The sequence below is a fragment of the Lissotriton helveticus genome, chromosome 1_1, assembly GCF_964261635.1.
Source record: "Lissotriton helveticus chromosome 1_1, aLisHel1.1, whole genome shotgun sequence".
NCBI lineage: Eukaryota > Metazoa > Chordata > Amphibia > Caudata > Salamandridae > Lissotriton > Lissotriton helveticus.
Genome location: NC_136057.1, coordinates 170,026,765 through 170,046,294, shown reverse-complemented (window position 1 = coordinate 170,046,294; position 19,530 = coordinate 170,026,765). Strand labels below are relative to the sequence as shown.

General features: G+C 48.8%; 1 protein-coding gene across 2 annotated transcripts in view; it reads right to left on the bottom strand.

Annotated features, from left to right (window-relative positions):
- Window positions 1-19,530, bottom strand: part of KDM4A (lysine demethylase 4A) — a 458,146-nt gene that overhangs the window by 133,331 nt on the left and 305,285 nt on the right. For both annotated transcript variants that reach the window (XM_078660668.1, XM_078660737.1), the window contains one exon: window positions 12,851-12,962. In XM_078660668.1, the coding sequence (XP_078516794.1) occupies window positions 12,851-12,962 (112 nt within the window). The remainder of the gene's footprint in view (window positions 1-12,850; window positions 12,963-19,530) is intronic.

Genomic DNA, 19,530 nt, shown 5'->3' with positions numbered 1-19,530 from the left:
AGGGCCAGTGCTATGCTGAAAACACACTTAGAATACAGTGAAAACACCTAAATACACTAGGGTACACTATGGGTTAGGGTACCCCCATGACTGGCATGACCTCCCCTATAAGGCCCTAGTACATAGTAGGGCAAGGGGATCAAAACTACCTTTAAGTCCCTAGTATCCCTTAATCCCTGCGGTTGGCGTGGTCAACCGCCGAAGATGGCGGACGTCTGAAAGAGGAGCTCCCGGGCCTGATAGCCGTGCCGAATCCCCTGGCACCCTAAGCCATCTGCTTTGCCTGTTGCTTCGTATTGCCCTGGAGGTGCCGCCACAGACTCCTATCGATTGCTACACGAGCCCAAACAGGGCGTGGGCATGAATCGGATTGAGTTGAAAGGCCCTGGGCTACTGGATGGGACCGCCACTGGCGCCTTTCTGGCACGGCTACGGGGTGACCTCCTGGGCACTCACCGGTGCTCGGCTTGACCCATATACTACCCGCTGTGCTGCGGACTCCCGGAGCCAACCTGGGGGAGTGGGCCCTACCAGTGGGCCGAACGGATCACGGCAGGTACTAGAAAATAATTCCTCCCTGAGCACTAAATAGTAAACAAAATGAAAACGCCATTGATTAGTAATTAATTTCCTTTGTAAGTCCATATATTTCAATTGTAGGAACAGCCGTGTTTAGTTGAAGTATTCTCAGTTCAAAACAGGTTCTTCTTCAAATTGTAATTCATCATATTTCCCAAAATGAAGACAAATGTAAAAACAATTCTACTGTCCCAAAGTGCAGCCATATAATCCCAAAGCGCAGGTGTGGCACACCCCCAGCAGAGGACTGCTGCCAGAGTGAAGGGACCCCGAGGATCTATGCTGATAGTCTCAGGCATGGGGGGGCCTGGAAGTGCCTGCCCGGGATGTGGAACTGGGGGACTGCTGGGCCTGTCTGGCCAGACCCGTGAGCTGGACTCACCATTAACGGATGTTGACATCGGGATGTGGCGGTGTTGCCGGATCGCAGACTAAGGTGCACTATCTCTGGTTCCTGGCCCTCTCCGCTAGCCTGCACGCCCGTAAACCAAGTGCTCGAGTTGGAGGGACCCAAGGGTGCAGTCAGTGAGTCCTGTTACCTTCCTCCATCCCTCGCCCCTGGAAAACCTCCTCCCGCCCAGAATGGGGAAAAGGATGCGCCACGCTGCCCCCTTGGCGAACTGAAGGCCCGGAACTGAGCAGCCCGGGCGGGCCCGCGGCAGAGGGGTGATGCAGCCTGCTGGGGAAGCTTGGCCCAGCCTACAGGAGTGGCTGGGTTCAGTCTCCCTGAGAAGAGGGGCTCGAGGGCCACTCGCTGGATGGAGAGCAACATTTGGGGCCCACCGGAGAGCTGTGCAGAGGACCGATTCCTCCTTACAGCCACCAGCACCAACTGCAGCCTAACACAGAGAACTGGCGCGCAGGAAGGGATAATTTGCGAGATCGGTGCTGCTCCTCTGGGATTACTGTGTTTCCACCGAAGAGACTGACAGTCCCCACAATGGCAGAGCTCGGTTTAAGACACGCCCAGAGAGATCCGTCACAGACCCCACGGTGGGACAGACCAGCCGAGGTCTGGACCTCGTGCCTGTGCACCCACACGTAGGTCGGATCCCTGGAGCTAGCTTCCCCTAAGTGTTGCTACTGCAGGCCAACCAGGAGAAGGGGACTGCTGGAGGAGCCCCTTTGGTCAACTGGCTTTTAGGTGTGGACCCTTTGTACACAGTGGAGGTCTAAACTAGGCGACCTATTGCAGAATGGGCTGCATAAAAGGGAACCAGATAGACCCTCAGAAGAGGCGCACCCTAGTGTAACAGATGGTTCCTTTCCTTTCCCATGACTGCAGACGATGTTGTGCCCCCTACATTCGATCCTCCCCCATACAAATTAGACGTCATCCTCAAAGAAATCAGGGAATCCCGTGCAGTACTGGAGCACCAGCTGGGAGCTTTCATAACTGATGTAGGTCTCCTCAGAGCCAATCATAAGAAGCTATCGGAGAAGGTTGTAATAAACTCAAAGACACTCTCTGACATGGATCCGAGATGCAAGGAACTATTGAGGTGGTTGCTCGGCTTCAGCAACAGGTTGAAGAACTCCAGCACCGGGTGGAGGACATGTGAGAAAGTGGGTTTCTGTTGCAGTAACCCCCCCCCCCCCCCCCACCCCCTTTTGCTAGATTTCTGATGCACTTTGACTTGGTGTGCCCTGGGTCCCTGCCAATCAGGCTCCCAGGGCCTGTGTTCTTTCCCCAAAACTACAACCAAATTGGCATCTCTGGCCACAGGTCAGCCCCTGGTAAATGGTACCACAGGTACCCAGGTCACTGTGACCTGAGAAGGCCCCTATGGGCTGCAGCACTTATTGTGTCACCCTTAGAGACCCTGTGCCCTGACACAGACACACTGCCTTTGCAGGCGGAGTGTCTTGGTGTAGAGCAAAACAGAGAGTCGACATGGCACACATCCCTATGTGCCATGCCCACAAACACACTGCCCTGGCATACCTCAGTCACCCCTCTAGCTGGGTGCACTATGCCAGTGGTGTGGGCACAGGTGCATGAGCCCTGTGCCCCTACAGTACCCAGGGCCATTCCTGGGCACTAAGTGCAGTGATGCCATTAAGAGTATATGGTGCTGGGAGGTTGTCATTACGAACTTCACAGCAACATAATGGCTACACTGAAGTCTGAGAAGTTTGGTATTAAGCTTCTCAGCACATTAAACCCGCACTGATGCCAGTGTGGGATTTAATGTAAAATGCACGACAGAGGGCAACTTAGAGTTGCCCCCTGAAACTAACCCACAACCAGCTTCATGACTGAGAGGCTGCCTAGACTGCCACCCAGCAGACATGTTGCTGGACCCCTGGGTAGAGAGCCCTCCGATTTCTTGGGCCTGCAACAATGCACATCCTGGGATGAGGTGCTAGGTCTCCTCCCCCAGGATGGGCAGGGGAGGCTTCAAAGCCTATGTGAGCCTCCCCATACCACTTGCTGTACTCAGCAACTGGCCCCCTCTCTGGTGGGAAGACAGGCGGGAAAATGAATATGCTACTTACCAGTATGCATCTGTTCTTGGCATGTAGGGCTGCTAACATTCATATCTGTAGCATAGATCGCCGCTTAGTGTTGGGTCCGGATGATTGCACATTGTTGTCCTGGAAGAGTCTTCGAAGTATCACGAGATAGGTGGCTCCTCACCTGGACTACAGTGCGCATGGGCATCGACTCCATCCCCAGATTGTTTTTAGCCATTGTGGCAAAGATGGAGTTTAACAGTGAAAGTGATGGCCATGCTAGAGATAAAATGTAAGAAAAGTCTGCAGCCGCTACGGGCGCCGGGGAGGAGGGCGGGCGATATGAATGTTCGCAGCCCTACATGCCAAGAACAGATGCATACTGGTAAGTAGCATATTCAGTTCGAGGCATGTGGGCTGCTAAATTCATATCTGTAGCATAGAATACATAGCAGTCCCTCCATTAACGGCGGCCGCCCGTGCCAGCTGCAGAAGTCTGAAAAAGTGTTTTAAGAACAGCCTGTCCTACAGCTGCCTGCTGTTTGGAATGCACATCTACACAGTAATGTTTGGTAAACGTATGTGGTGTAGACCATGTGGCTGCCCTACAAATGTCTTCCAAAGGAATGTTACCCAGGAATGCCATGGAGGCCCCCAACTTGCGTGTGGAGTGTGCCCTGGGGGGGACCGTTAAAGTGCGCTTAGCCTTCTGATAGCAAATCTGAATACACTTAACGATCCACCTGGCTATTCCTGCTTTGGAAATGGGGTTGCCTTTGTGCTGGGCTGCGAAGGCAACAAAGAGTTGCTGTGTCTTTCTAAAAGGTTGTGTTCTGTCAATGTAGTACATAAGCGCTCTTTTGACATCAAGCGTATGGAGCATCCTTTCTGCTACCGTTTCTGGGTTGGGAAAGAATGCGGGCAGTTCGATAGTTTGATTGACATGAAACTGCGACACCACCTTAGGGAGAAATTTGGGGTTAGTGCGCAGCACCACCCTGTTTGAATGAATTTGTATAAATGGCTCTTGGATGGTGAGCGCCTGTAGCTCACTAACACGTCTTAGAGACGTTATGGCAATGAGAAAAGCCACTTTCCATGTGAGGAACTGAAGCTCACATGAATGCAGAGGTTCAAATGGGGGACCCATCAATCTGGTGAGCACCACATTGAGGTTCCACACAGGAGCTGGCGGGGTCCTGGGAGGGTTGACCCGCTTCAGCCCTTCCAGGAATGCTTTAATGGCAGGCACCCTGAAGACAGAGAGATGCTGCCTGTTTTGGAGATAAGCCGCTATGGCGGATAAGTGTATCCTAATGGAAGCGTATGCTAGATTGCATTTGTAAAGATGCAACAGATTGCAGATGATATTAGGAATGGAGGCATCGAGCGGGTTGATAGCGTGCTCGGTACAGTAGATGACAAACCGCTTCCATTTTGCTGCATAGCAAGCTCTGGTAGTGGGCTTCCTTGCCTCCCGGATGTTGTCCATGCGTTCAGGGGGCAAATCAAGGTAGCCAAACTCTAAGACCTCAGGAGCCAGATCGCCAGATTGAGCTGCTGCGGATCCGGGTGCTGAATGTCGCCACGGTTCTGCGTCAAGAGCCGGGGTGTGAGGTGCAGTCTTTGATGTGGTACCACGGAGAGTTCGAGGAACGTGGTGTACCACGGTTGTCGCGCCCACGTTGGAGCAACTAGGATGAGCGTCAGCGAGTGTTGCTTGAGCTTTCTTGCCACCAGCGGAATGAGAGGCGCTGGGGGAAAAGCGTACGCAAATCTGCCTGACCAGTTCATCCATATCGCATTGCCCTGTGATAGTGGGTGAGGGAACCTGGCGGCAAAGCTTTGGCATTTTGCGTTTTCCTCCGTGGCAAACAGGTCTATCTCTGGATGACCCCACTGCTGGAAGTACGGGCGGAGTACTGATGGATGTAACTCCCACTCGTGCATCTGGTGGCTGTACCTGCTGAGCAGATCCGCCATCTGATTGTCCGTGCCCAGGAGGTGTTCCGCCATGAGGAAGATGTTCCTCTGAATGGCCCACTTCCACATGCTCTGAGCCAGATGAGACAACAGTGGAGAGTGCGTACCTCCCTGCTTTTGAATGTAGTACATGGCTGTCATGTTGTCCGTCCGGATCAACACGACTTTGTTGCACAGATGTACTTTGAAGGACTTGAGTGCCATGAAGATTGCCATCAGCTCCAAGTAGTTGATGTGCATCTTCCTTTGTTGCGTTGTCCATAGTCCCTGCACCGTATAGTGGAGCACATGAGCCCCCCATCCCAGGAGAGACGCGTCCGTTGTTAGTGTAATCTGTGGCACAGGCTCCTGGAACGGTCGGCCCTTGCAAAGGTTGTGTGGATTCCACCAATGCAGAGAGCTGTATGCCCGACCCGTCACCAACACTAGGTCGTTTAGTTGTCCTTGAGCCTGAGTCCACTGATGCGCTAAGCATTCTTGGAGCGGACGCATATGGAGTCTCGCGTGCGGGACTATGAAGATGCAGGAGGCCATCATGCCTATCAACTGCATGAACACTCTCGCTGGGAGTGAGTGTTGTGGTCTGAACTTTTGGATCAGCGCCTGGATGTTGTCGATCCTCGCTGGGTTTGGCTGAGCTGTGGCAGCCAGAGTATTGATCGTCGCGCCTAAATACTGCCGCACATGGGCTGGCTGAAGGTGTGACTTCGGGTAGTTCAGTGTAAATCCTAGACTGTGAAGGAGGTGAATGGTGTGGGACATGTCTGCGGCGCACTGCTGGGCTGACTTTGCCTGCACGAGCCAGTCGTCCAGATAAGGGTATACATGTATACTCTGTCTCCGAAGGTGTGCCGCCACTGTCGCCAGACATTTTGTGAACACTCTGGGAGCAGTGGTCACTCCGAAGGGGAGTACCTTGAACTGGTAATGCCTGTTTTGGATGGTGAACCTGAGGTACTTTCTGTGGGAGGGGTGGAGTGGAATGTGAAAGTAAGCGTCTTTGAGGTCCAAGGTTGCGAGGAAGTCTCCCTGTTGCAACAAGGGAAGAACCTGCTGCAGTGTCAACATGTGGAAGTGTTCTGAAAGAATGTACTGGTTTAAGGGGCGTAGGTCTAGAATCGGTCTGAGCGAGCCGTCCTTTTTTGGGATTAAGAAGTACAGGGAATAAACCCCTGTGCCTTCCTCCTCCACCGGCACGAGCTCTATTGCGCCTTTTTGCAGCATCACTAGAACCTCCTGCTGCAATAAGTGCAAGTGCTCTGCTGACATAGGACGGTGTTTTGGGGGCATGGGTGGTGGGGTGGATGTCAGTTCTAAACAATAGCCGAACTGGATAAGTTTCCAGACCCACCTGTCTGTGGTGATGGACTTCCAGACGGGCACCACCCTAGAGAAGATCAAAAAAGATACCGAGACTGCCAAGTCCATGGGAGCTCTCCAGTCACAACAATTTAGAGGGAACACTTTTCGTCGCTCAGGCACTCGAGGTGTTAACAGAGGGCACATGTCGCAGCAGACGCCATTCAATAAAAGTGGTGCGCAATCCTCCTACAGCAAGCAGGGCAGATGTGGATACAGAGGAAACAGTGCCAAGGGTAGAGGCAGAGGCAACAACAGTTCCCGTTCCTCTGCCGCCAACAAACAGTGACTCCCTGTCACTGCCCCCCGACCATCCAACACCTGTCGGGGGGGAGACTCCAACAGTTCCTGCCCGTTTTCCTTTAGGGGTCACGGCCCCAGACCTCGGCTCTGCGGCCTTCACCGACTTCGCGTCAACGGGCCCCTTGGTCTTCGGCGCGACAGACTTTCCCGATGCAGGCTCGGCAGTCTTCTTGGGCGTCGGCTTGTCTCCCTTGGTAGACCCCCCGACCCGATGGGCTTCTTCGAGCCTGGCTCCTTAACCACCTTCGGCACCTTAGCCTGGTCGGCAGCTTGCGCCTGTTTGGGGGCCCCCGAAGACGACGGCGTCGGCACCGGAGCGGACGTCTTCGGTTTCGATGGCGCGTCGGCCATCTTTGTTTTCACCGGTACTGAGGGTTTCGTTTTCAGTAATGGCGGCTCAGCGGAGGTGTCCGTAGCTGAGCCGGAAGGCGGGGCCGTGGATCGAGGTGTAAGGTAGTGGGTAAGGCCGCGTGGCGATCCCGTGACCTGAGCCTTTGTAAGAGTACGAACGGGGGCTCCGAGCTATCTTCCATGGCCCCATATGCTTCGTCGTCGTCCCCTACCTTCTCGACGATTTTTCAATGTCGGGACTGTGGTCGTCAGCTCCGTCTTCGGACTCGACCTCCACCGGGGTAGGGGAAATCTGCAGGTGACGCACTTGCTCGTCTTCCGCGGGGTCGTCAAAGATGTCTACCGGTGCTGGAGCCGATCGCTGGGCCTCAAGGCGCGCCACGCGCCGAAGCTTGATCGTCTTCTTCGATCGAAATCTGGAGCAGGCCATACAGTTGGCCTTGTCGTGGTCCGGCGACAGGCACTTGTTGCACACAGGATGGACGTCGATGTGTGGGTACTTGGATCCACACACGGGACATTTCTTGAATGGACTCCGCTCCATGCCGCCGAAGTCTTGCTGCGTCGACTAGGCCCCGATCACCGAAGAGTCTCATGACCCCCCGGATATCCGACTCCACGAGCTGGAAGATAGACGGGACCGAACGCGAACAATACAGACGGCGCCAATAAGGCCTTTTGGCCTTGATAAAGTACTTTTACGATTCCGAACAGGAGACGTCGAAATCACATCCGAACCCAATGGCGGAAAAAAACAATCTGGGGATGGAGTCGATGCCCATGCGCACTGTAGTCCAGGGGAGGAGCCACCTATCTCGTGATACTTCGAAGACTCTTCCAGGACAACAATGTGCAATCATCCGGACCCAACACTAGGCGGCGATCTATGCTACAGATATGAATTTAGCAGCCCACATGCCTCGAACACAAAGGAAGGAAAAGGGGTGTACCAGCCTGTGCCAACCCCACCCCTCAGGTGGGGGAGGCGAGGTAAAGCACAACTCGGGGCTCTCGTCATTTTGAGAATGGGGAGCCCTACCCAATCAGTATTAGGCTCCTGCCACTCTCCCACTGGAGAGTGGCAGGTTAGGGGGTGTACTCACCCCAGGGCAGGGATCCATTGGTCCCTACCCTTGCCCTAACTGTAACGCCCCTAAATTTTGTATTTAGGGGCACCCTGATCCTTCCATCCTCAGATGCCGATTTTGAAACAAGAAGAAGAACAAGAAGAAAGAAGACCTGCCGGGCAGCTGCTAACAAGAGGACAACACCAACTGACTTGGCCCCAGCCCACATACCTGTCGATCCTTTAACCTGCTCCTGCTAAAACCCTGGCGTCTCCTGTTGTCAGCAACCTCGAAAACCCCGGAGGACCTGACTGCCCTGCTCACCTAAAGCCTGGGACTCCCACGAGCAGTAGTTCTGCTCAAACAGCAACAACCCCTGGTGCCAGCCAGGAACCGCAAATCCAGCACACTCTGCACCCACCGAGCCCGGCCCGTGTCTGAGTGGACAAAGACCCTGAGGACGTCCCCCCCAGCGATTGTGACCACGAATCCAGTGCCCAAGGACCCTCCTCGACGAACCTAACGCCTGCAGCCTCACAACCAGGAACCCCTCCAACCACGACCAGCTGAGGGTAAGATTTCCCGACGCCAAAAGACACCCCTGCACCCGGTGCCCCACGGCCCCTTGTGCCCTCCTTCGGGGTTCTTACCTCTTCTCCAAGAACCCAACTTACCTCTCGAAGTGGTGGTCGCACCTGAAGAATCTCCATCCCCGAGCCTGCAGCCTTTGTTCACTTTGTAACTTTCCCATTAAATAACATTGAGCGCCCGACCGCCCAAAAGCACCCTGCAACCAGCCGCCCGAGTGCCAGCAACTATCCTACTCTACTTCCCCACTTGCCCCGAGTAAGTGACCAGGAGCTCAGCTCCCACAGCCGTGTGGCCTGCCTGCTAGCAGCCACCAACCGAAGGCCCCTATCCTCCGTAGGATAACATTGGGTATACTCACTCTGCACCCGGCTGCCCCAGTGCCGCTGAGGGTGTAACAACTGTACTAACCTGACCCAGGGAGACCCCTGAGTCTACCCCAAGAACCTTAACTCTGTCAGCCGAGTACATACCCAAAGACCGATAACTTGATTTCTTCCATTGGGTAACATTGGCTGGGTTTCACGGAGAATTTCTTCTAAGTTTCGAGTTTTGCAACTTTCACTAAAAATCAGCCGATCAACTAAAACAAAATTACTCGCCTGTTATCAGGAGAGATCCCAGTGCTGTATCTTTGAGACCAGCACTGAACCTGAAAAGTAATTATAACCGTGATTTACTGTTAACTCCATTTCCCTCCATAGGAATACATTGCCTGTTTTTTGCCAGAATTTCTTCTGTCGATTTTCAAAACATACAAATATTCCTTAAAAATCACCTGTGTAACAAAAACGATTTCTTTCAACTGTTTACAGGAAATGCACCAGGGCTGAATCCAGGACCCAGCCCTGAGTTAGAAAAACTTTCGCAAAGTGATTTAATTGCATTTACTTAAAAACTCCCATAGAGCTCAATGTTATTTTGTGTTTAACTGTTTAACTATTGCAACAACTGTATCTATTGCATTAAAAAAATCTATTGCTATTTGAAAGTATTCAATTGCAACATCTCATTCTGAGAAAGTATTTATGATAGCTACTGTGGCTCTAAAATAAACAACTATATAGTGTGTGAGACCATTTGCTGACTAAGTGTGTACAACAAGTGCTTTACACGGTCTTCTGATACTGTCTTACTTCTCGACCAAGCTACCACTTTAGTGAGTAACGTTATATCTAACTTTAATCTCTGCCATTCCTCTGGGGACTGTGGACTCTGCACACGGTACCTTACTTTGATCCACTATATACAGAGCCACTTTCTAACGCTTTCGGCTTGCGATATTTGCTCTTGACATCAACGATTTGCATCTCGATTTCCGAGCTTTCTCCTTCTGCACCTTCGGCAGTATTTTCCTAGTCGTCGCTCAACAAACCTAGGTCTTTAAGCGATGGAATCTGCTTCTGGTCTTCCATGGCGTAGTGTGCCTGCCTCTGTTTGTCCCTTGCTCTCACCCTCTTTGACTTGGAATCTACACAGGCCACTCACTCATCCCTCTTTTTGTTGAGCTGGATGCAAAGGTTACACACCTGATGGTTGTCCTTCGGGGCAAATCTGTGGTGGCACTTGGGGCAACATTGGAAAGGTGTCTTTTGGGTGCATTTGTGGTGGGTTTTCAGGCAGAATTTGAAAAAGTCTTCTCCATCTCACGTGGAAGAGGAGGACCCCTGTCCAAGCTTTCTTTGACATGGTCCCAAATTATACGATCAAATTATTCTTCTCCAGTATCTCTTAGTGAACTTCTTTGGTGTTTTATCGATGAAACTTTGGACAAACTTCTTAATTTTGCAGATTGGAGAGCCTTCAGCTATGCTTCCAGACTTAACGGCGGGAAAAAAAATCTGAAGATGGGAGTTTCCGGGGAGGATGTAAGACGTCTGGAGATGCTGGATGAGACACAAAATGGTAGTATCGTCAACGCCCCTTTCCCCCCCCCCAAAAAGGATACTGGGGAATTCCGTACCCAGCTATTGGATAGCGGAATAATGAACAGCATGTGAATACAGAAAAGATTCTCACCACAAAACCAAGAATTCCCTGCAAACATTCTGGGCAGGAGTAGAAAGCCAACTGAAAATGATATGCATCAAGGAACTGCTACACAGTCAACGAGCTCGTCGACAACCCAACTATTCCTATCTTGACACCCCCAGCACGGTGTACCATTCTACTCATTGCGGGTGATTAACTGGAATCCTGAACCAATTTTCTAGAACTAGCAGATCTCAAACAAAAGGCAAAATTCACATCATGAGTAAGTGTTGGCCTACCAATATATCTGCCCAGATGAGAGAATAGGAATCAGTTAGATCCTTAACCACTTGGGAGCTTCGTAAACATACCTCCCCAGTGCTGCGCTGTCCATTATCCGGGGCTGAACTGGACGTCCAGCGGTCGCACGCAGCACTGGGGAGGTAGTGCCCGTGACGACCGTTGGCCGACGGCAGCACTTAAGGGGTTAAGTGATTGTTATTTTTTTTTCCATCACAAACAAAATTCTGCTTTGGAAGTTTTTGGGGAAAACCAAAAAAAAGTTTTGAGAAGTTTGACAGCCTGCTGTCATGGCTGATGGTATAGTCTGTCAAACTTTTACTACATTTTGAGAAAAAAAGGCAACACAACGGTTTCAGCAAAAAAAAAAAGTAAACTTTTTATTAGACTTTATATCGTACAGTATCCTTCAACGAGCATAATAGATTTGTTCATTTGGTATACATACAGGTAAACCATAGCCCACCAATAAGGACATGTACATTCTATTTGCATAATAAACAAACCCTAAACCAGCAACCAATACAGTGTGGTCACGCAAGCCCCAGTGTTGCCCTCGGTTAACATTAGGGAACCAGACACATTCACTTTTACTTATCGCGTTGTGAGAAAATTTAAATAAAATCAGAGTGAATACATACTTTGCATCACCAACTCCAAGTAGTGGTCATTCATCCTACATCTCATTGATCATCAGCCACTGCTTTGTATTAACTAGATTTAGACTGAATTATATTCCATTAATGGCCGCCTATCCGGCACAAGTATTTTCGATAAACCAGCTATCTTTCTGCCCTTGTGACGGTCTTTCCCCCCCAATCTATTTCACATTTTTTATTCTTGTGTTCATTCTACACGGAATAGCGGAAAACAATTATTCCACTGTTGGAAAGAATTCTGTATTCGATCGCACAAACAAGCCCATGAAACTTCCTGATTATTCGAAACTCCGTACATATGTTTTATGCTTGGCAAATTTCTGCTCGCTGTTCTTAAAATCAGAAAAATGCACTTTAATCCACATGGGGTACACTTTTAGAACTTGCACTAACACCCACCAGTGGGGGCAGGCCATTTTATGTATACGGTTTTACACTTTTAAATCAATGTTATAGCTGTTTTATGAATCTAACCTCTTTTTTAACAGTTACTAAAGCTCAACCGTTGTTTTATATGATGTATACTACACTTAGATGAGTTTATGTACTTTTTATGCATTTATTCGAATGCAAAATAAAGATGTGATGAGGATTATCGCGTTGTAAATATTCGCTCATCACATCAGCTTCCTGTGCACGTCATGTAAGTTTGGACCAACAGTGCTCTCATGCATTTCAGGTCTACAATTGTTTCATCACTATCTGCCTTTGTTTGTACTCCTAAACATCCTCTGTGTCTCTTTCTTGTGTGCTTTCTCCCTCTGTTCCTTCATCTCCTTGCTATCCCTCCCTCTGATTCATGTTCTCCATGAGGGTTGCCCAGTCCACTAGATCTTCCAATTACTCATCCGTGCGAGCACGTTTCATGTTCACTTCCTCCGCTAGGGGCCCATTCGGCCACATCTTTATACCATAATAAGTTTCAGTTAATTTAGAGAGTTATTCACAGGGCTGGCAGAAACTTGAAGTTTGGTAGTAAGAAGTCCCTCAGGTTAGTGGAGATACTGTCCTCTGCCATCCTGCCGGAGTAAACTCTATTCACCAGGCACTAAATCAGGCCATTAATGAGCCACCACATAAACCGGAGTAAAAGTGCAGGAGGGTCTCAGTAGGACAACAGGGGATATTCAAAAGCACATCTATCTATGAAAGATCCAAAGCTGGAGAAGACCAAATATGAGGAGAGCAGTGCAGCACAAATGGAGATGCCAAAGTGATTCTTGCAAAACTCACCATCGTCGCTCCCAGTCTCCTTCAGCACAAGAGGATGATGACGAGGCAGTTTGGCCAGAAGCTGCTTGCGGCAGACTGGGTTCTCAGATTCCATCATGTTGTCCTCTACCACCTGCATGTGACCAGAAACTCTCACTCAGTTTTATGAGCCACCAAGTAACATAAAAAAAGAGTACATTTCCAACGACAACAATGGGGAAGATCAGTTACAATGCACCACAGACGAACAAGTTACTTACTTTTGTTAACACCTTAACTGGTAGATGCTCGATCTAGCCGCTGATTCCTTAACTTAGAATATTCCCCAGTTGTCAGGCTGGATCCGGAAATTTTTGGTGACCAATACCCCTGTGCACCGGTAGGTGGTGTCGTTAGGCTCTGCGTGGCATTGTTCATGCTGGAAGTGATGAGTGAGGTTTCCATATAGACGCCACCCCAGCGTACTGATGTAAGTTTCATTTCGTGACTTTCCAAGTCAGAAGCATGGACCCACAAAGAACACTGACCACTGGTGCATTAAGCTGGGGACCTTAAAATTGGAACAGACCTTAATTCTGAAATCGGTTAGCAGAGCAGAGATGATGAGTAGGTCAGTAAAGAATCCGTGGCTAGACAGAGTCTTTACCACATATGGCTTTACCCAAGGTAAGTAAGTAACAAGGTAAGAGACTTTTAGCCGCAGATTCCTTACCTTAGAATAGATATGAGAGGAGTTGGCTTAACAGCTAGGGTGTTCGACCTCGAATCTGGGGAATTGGGTTCGAGTCTCGACAATGACGCTGAACATCCTGTGATTCTGGGCAAATCACAATCTCCCCGTGCCTAACAAAAATGAATGTGTGTGTCCTCATGTAACGTAACTGGTGCTATGTAAAGCGCTCTGATACCCGATTCGGGTCAAGTTCGCACTGTATAAAACGCTTCCCAAAACAATCAATACCCAAGCAATACTTCCCCGGAGGAGGGGCTGCGATATGGATTAGACTAAAAAGTACTGTCGGACCTAACGGGCAAAATGACCATCACGCCACACATGACTGTTCAGGCAGTAGTTCTTCGTAAACATGTGAAAGGAAGTGAGGAAGGGAGGTTTGCCCACCTTTTTCCAACACCACACCTCAGGTGGGGGAGGTGAGGTGAAGCACAACTCTCAGTCCCCACCATCTTGCAGATTGGGTGACCCAGCCAACCAGAGAGAGGCATATGCCCCCTCCCACTGGAGGGTGGCACAATAGGGGGAGGTGTACCCACCCCAAGGAAAGGACCCATTGGTCCCGACCTTTACTTACCTGTAACGCCCCATAATCTAGTATTTAGGGGCAACCACAAAGTTTGCCTCCTCAAACAATAACTGACCAGAAGAAGAGAAGCAGAAGGACCGAAAAAGCAATGCTGAACTAAGAAGAGGAGGATGCCCACTGACTTGGCCCAAGCCCCACCGGCCTGTCCCTACCTCGAACCTGCTCCAGCGAAATCCAGGTGTGTCCTGCAGCCAGCAGCGCTCAAGAACCCAAGACTTTGTGGGTGAGCAAATCTGGTGCTCACGGGAGATAGACTCTGGCACCAGTCAAATCTGCAAGTCGACACCACTCTGAACCCGACGCCACAGCCCGAGTGGCCCAACCCAACAAGGAGGTCTTCCCAGCGCTCCTGACCTGAAATCTGGCGATCTCTAACCTGCCTCAAATATCCATTTGATGCCTGCATCCATGCTCTGGAAGTTCCCCCGACCACAACCGGAGCTGGTAAGAAAAACCCAAAGCCTAAAGACACCCCTGCACCCGACGTCCCACGGCCTTGGGTGGCCCAAATGACGATGTCCCAGCATCCCCAGGCACCTTAACTTACCTCTCCAATCGGTAGTCACCTTCAGAAGATCTTTGTCGCAAGCCTGCAGAATTTGATGTAACCGGAGAATACCCATTGAAATCAACAGGGCATCCAATGCCAAAACAGCACCCTGCATCCAGCCGCCCCTGTGCCGCTGGAGGTGTACCTTGGGGGCTAACTCGGGTCTCCTTTGCCCTGAGCCTGACACCAGGAGCTTCACTCCCACAACCTTGTTCCCTGCTCGTGAGCAGCTACCAACCTGAGGCCCATTGGATAACATTGAGCCTCAGCACTCTGCACCAGGGCGCCAAAGTGCCGTTGAGTGTGTTCTGAGAGTGCATCCTTGACCCTGGAGAACCTTGGTTCTAATCCCAGAATACCAACTCCCACAAATAAGTACTTACCTGTAAACTATTAACTTCATTTCCTTCCATACGATTGCATTGCCTGCTTTTCCTTGAAAATTCTTCTAAGTGTGAAGTTGGTATGTATGAAACATTGAAGAACTGCAAATGTACTAACAGTCAATTACTTACCTTTTGTCTAAGAAATGTCTCAGTGTGATATCTAGGCAAATCTCACTGATTAGCAAAAGTAACTTAAAAAGTAATCTAAAAATTAAGGTAAACAGTAATCTGTAAAGTAACTCAAAAGTAATTTCGAACGGCTGACTTGCCTGTAATTCAACCAACTGCATTTGAACCTGCATTAGACTGTAAATCACAGCATAAGATTTTGCTAAGTATTATTTCACATACCTGCACCCGGCTTGGCTTGGTTCTAGAAATAAAATAACTAAATAATATTTTTGATACAAACAAATTGGTCTGAGTTTGGTCTTTGAGTATGTGACATCATTTCTTGCCTGAGCGTGTACAACAAATGCTTAACACTACCCTCTGATAAAGCCTAAGGTGCTATCTACTTTTACCTCTGCCTACCTGGACTCTGCGCACACTACACCTCACTTAGGTATAGTATATACAGAACCAGCTTCCTACACTGGTGGATCAGCGGTGGGATATACAACTTTGCATTTGTTGGACTACTTGGTTGCCACTTGATCACACAACAGAACTCTTAAATTGTTAAAATTGGCATTTTTGCAAAATTACCAAAAGTCTTGTAAGGACCTTGGATAAGTCCCTTTAGAATTTTAGAAAAATAAAAAGTCACTTTAGCTAGGATTAGAGGGGTTAGAAATATTTGTTTAACAATGTCTGAAAACAAGAACCCAGCTATTAGTGAAGATAACCACAATGGCATAGAGGACCAGGTTGTGGCGCTCAACCTCACCCCTTACCTTCACTTGTCTTTCAAGGAGGTAAAGTACCTATGTAAAATTAAAAACATAACCATGGGGTCCCATCCCACCAAACAAAAGCTCCAGGAGCTGTTGGCTGGGTATGCTAAGGACCACCCACCTGAAAATGGTGAAGACCAATCAGAGAAGGAAGAAGAAGAAGAAGGAGGGGATGAGGATGCCATGCAACCCCCCTCACCCCACTTCATAGGAAGAAAAGGGCCCAAGTGCCCCTGACTCCAAGAGTAAACCTCTTGGTACCTAGAAGCCAAACAGGTGGATCAGGTACTACTGAGGACAGCCTTTTACCAAGGTTGACGAAAAGCCTGGATCTAGAGACCAGGTTGCTGGGGGAGAGAGGGAGAGAGAGAGAAGCGATGGGCCTAGCACCCATCAATGGTGGCAGAAATTTACTAGAAATTAAAGGAGTTTGTCAGCTCCCGTGTCACCTGTCAAGCCAGTGGCGAAACAGGTGGACACCCAAAGAGCCCCTTGATATCACTACCAGTAGTTGGGGTTCCCTTTAAAAGGTTAGGTGTGTACATAGTGGGTCCACGTGATACTCCCACAGCATCAGGAAAGAAATTCATACTAGTGGTTGTGGATCATGCCACTATGTATCCTGAAGCAATTCGCCCTAGGACTGCTACAGCTCCTGCACAAGCCAAAGTCCTCATTGGTGTCTTCACCAGGGTAGGGTTTCCTAAGAAGGTGGTTTCAGACAAAGGTTACAACTTGTCTGCTTACCTCAAACACATGTGGAAAGAGTGTGGAGTGCAGTACAAGTTTACTACACCTTATCACCCACAAACCAATGGCCTTGTTGAGAGAGTCAACAAGACATTAAAAGGCATGATTATGGGGCTCACTAAAAAACTCAAAAGGAGCCTAGCCCCCCCTTCCTTATACCAAAAAAAGGGTAGGAAGAAACAAAAGATTGGGCTGGAAATCTGGGACCCACTGACAAAATGGTTACAGAATACGGTCGGATAACTATATAATTTATTCTGTTTGCAATTAGATGGAGAGGAAGATAATGTATATTATGTTTACCATAATTGGACAAAAGGAAGGAAGGGAGTGGGGAAGAAGAGAAAATAACAGAATTTGATATTATGTTCTGTTTTCTTTTTTTTTCTCTCTTTCTTATTTTTTCTTTAATTGTTGTTTTGCTTATGTATATTCTTAAATTTGGGGGAGGGGGGAGGGGGGAGGGGGGAAGCGATCAATTCACAACAGACCTCATTTGGTCTATACGGAACTTTTTAAAATTTTGTTTCTCTATGTAAAATTGTGGAGGGGATAAAACATTTTAAAAAAATGCTTCAATAAATATTTTTTTTTTAAAAACTCAAAAGGAGATGGGATGTACTCTTACTATGCTTGTTTTTTCGCTTACAGAGAGGTGCCTCAGAAGGGAGTAGGGTTTCCCCCTTTGAACCTCTGTTTGGCCATCCTGTGAGGAGACCACTATGGGCCCGATGTAGGTAATCCCAGATTACCGATTCTTAAATACTCGAATCATACCGATTCGGTATTTAAGAACTGGCAATCGGGATTTAGATAATTTTACCAAATTCATTACAGAATCGGTAAGATTCGGTAATTACCGAATCGGTATTTACCGATTCGGTAATTGACATTCTTTCCTATGGGCCTGTAGGCCCATAGGAATGAATGTCAATTACCGAATCGGTAAATACCGATTCGTTAATTGGGGGAAACATTGAAGGGTGGCAGGGTGTCACTTTGACACCCTGTTGCACCCCTCAATTGTGCATGGGTGCACATGTTGCAGACATACATGCCCTTAGGGCATGTATGTCTGCAACATGGCACCGTTTTAAAAGCAACAAAAAATGCTTTTGAAAGGGTTTTCATTATTTACCACCAACTTCTAGTTGGTGGTAAATAACGACTTCTTAAACCCCTGTAGCACTGATTTAAGTGCTACCTACATGTCAAAATACAGAATCGGTAATTTTACCGATTCGGTATTTTACAGAATCGGTAAAATTACCGATTCTGTATTTTAACATGCCCCTACATCTCCATCTTCAAATACCGGTCGGTAACGGCCGAAATCGGCCGTTACCGACTGGCATTTGGCTACCTACATCGGGCCCTATGTCTTGTAAAAGAGGGTTGGGAGAAGTCTCTCCAAGAACCCAAACAAGATATTGTGGATGAGTACATGGAAAAGGCATCCAAGAATCTTGAGGCCAGCCAGGAGCTTCAGAAGCACTGGCATGACCAAATAACTGCACTGGTAGAATTTCAACCAGGGCAAAAGGTGTGGGTTTTGGAGCCAGTGGCACCAAGGGCTCTCCGGGACAGATGAAGTGGCCTTACCCAATCTTAGAAAAGAAAAGTGAGGTCACCTACTAGGTTTACCTGTGCACAAGCAGGACACCCAAAAGGGTGATCCATGTTAACCGCCTTAAGATTTTCCATGACAGGGCAGACATCCCCATGCTGATGGTGACTCATGAGTATCAGGAGACAGAGAGTGAACCTCTCCCTGACCTCATCTCATACAGCCCAAAAGATGGGTCAGTGGATGGAGTTGTCGTTTCAGATACCCTCTCTGCCCAACAGCAGACTGATTGAAAGCAAGTCTTGCAGCAGTATGCAAAGCTCTTTTCCATGACCTCTGATCAGACAGACTGGTGTACCCATGATGTGGACAATGGTGACAGTTCACCTATCAAAAACAAAATCTATCACCAGTCTGATTAAGTCAAGGAAAGCATCAGAGCTAAAGTCAGCAAGATGCTGGATTTAGGGGTTATTTCTCCCTCTGATAGCCCCTTGGCCAGCCCAGTGGTTTTAGTCCCCAAACCTCATCCACAGGGTGGAAAGAGAGAAATGAGGTTCTATGTGGACTATAGAGGGCTCAACTCTGTCACCCAGACAAATGCTCACCCTATCCCAAGAGCAGTTGAGTTGATAGACAAATTGGGTGCAGCCAAATTACTAAGTACCTTTGACTTAAATGCAGGGTACTGGCAAATTGGCATGGCCCCAGGAGCAAAAGAAAAGACAGCATTCTGCACAACTGATGGGCATTGTCAGTGTACTGTTATGCCCTTTGGTTTAAAGAATGCTCCTGCCACCTTCCAGAGGTTGGTGAATCAAGTCCTTGCTGGATTGGAATCCATTAGTGCAGCTTATCTAGATGATATTGCTGTCTTTAGTTCCACCTGGCAGATCACCTAATCCACCCTGGGAAGGTCTTGAATGCATTACAAACTGCAATCCTAACTATCAAGGCATCCAAATGCAAGGTGTACCTAGGCCACCATGTTGGTGGAGGCCAGGTACAGCCCAGGATCCAGGCCATCCTGGACTGGGCAGCTCCAACAACCCAGACCCAAGTCAGGGCATTCCTTGGCTTGACTGTGTACTACAGGAGGTTTGTGAAGGGGTATGGGTCCATTGTGGCTCCCCTCACAGAACTTACCTCCAAGAAGATGCACAAAAAGGTAAACTGGACAATTAGCTCTCAAAAGGCTTTTGACACCCTGAAAGAGGAAATGTGTTCAGA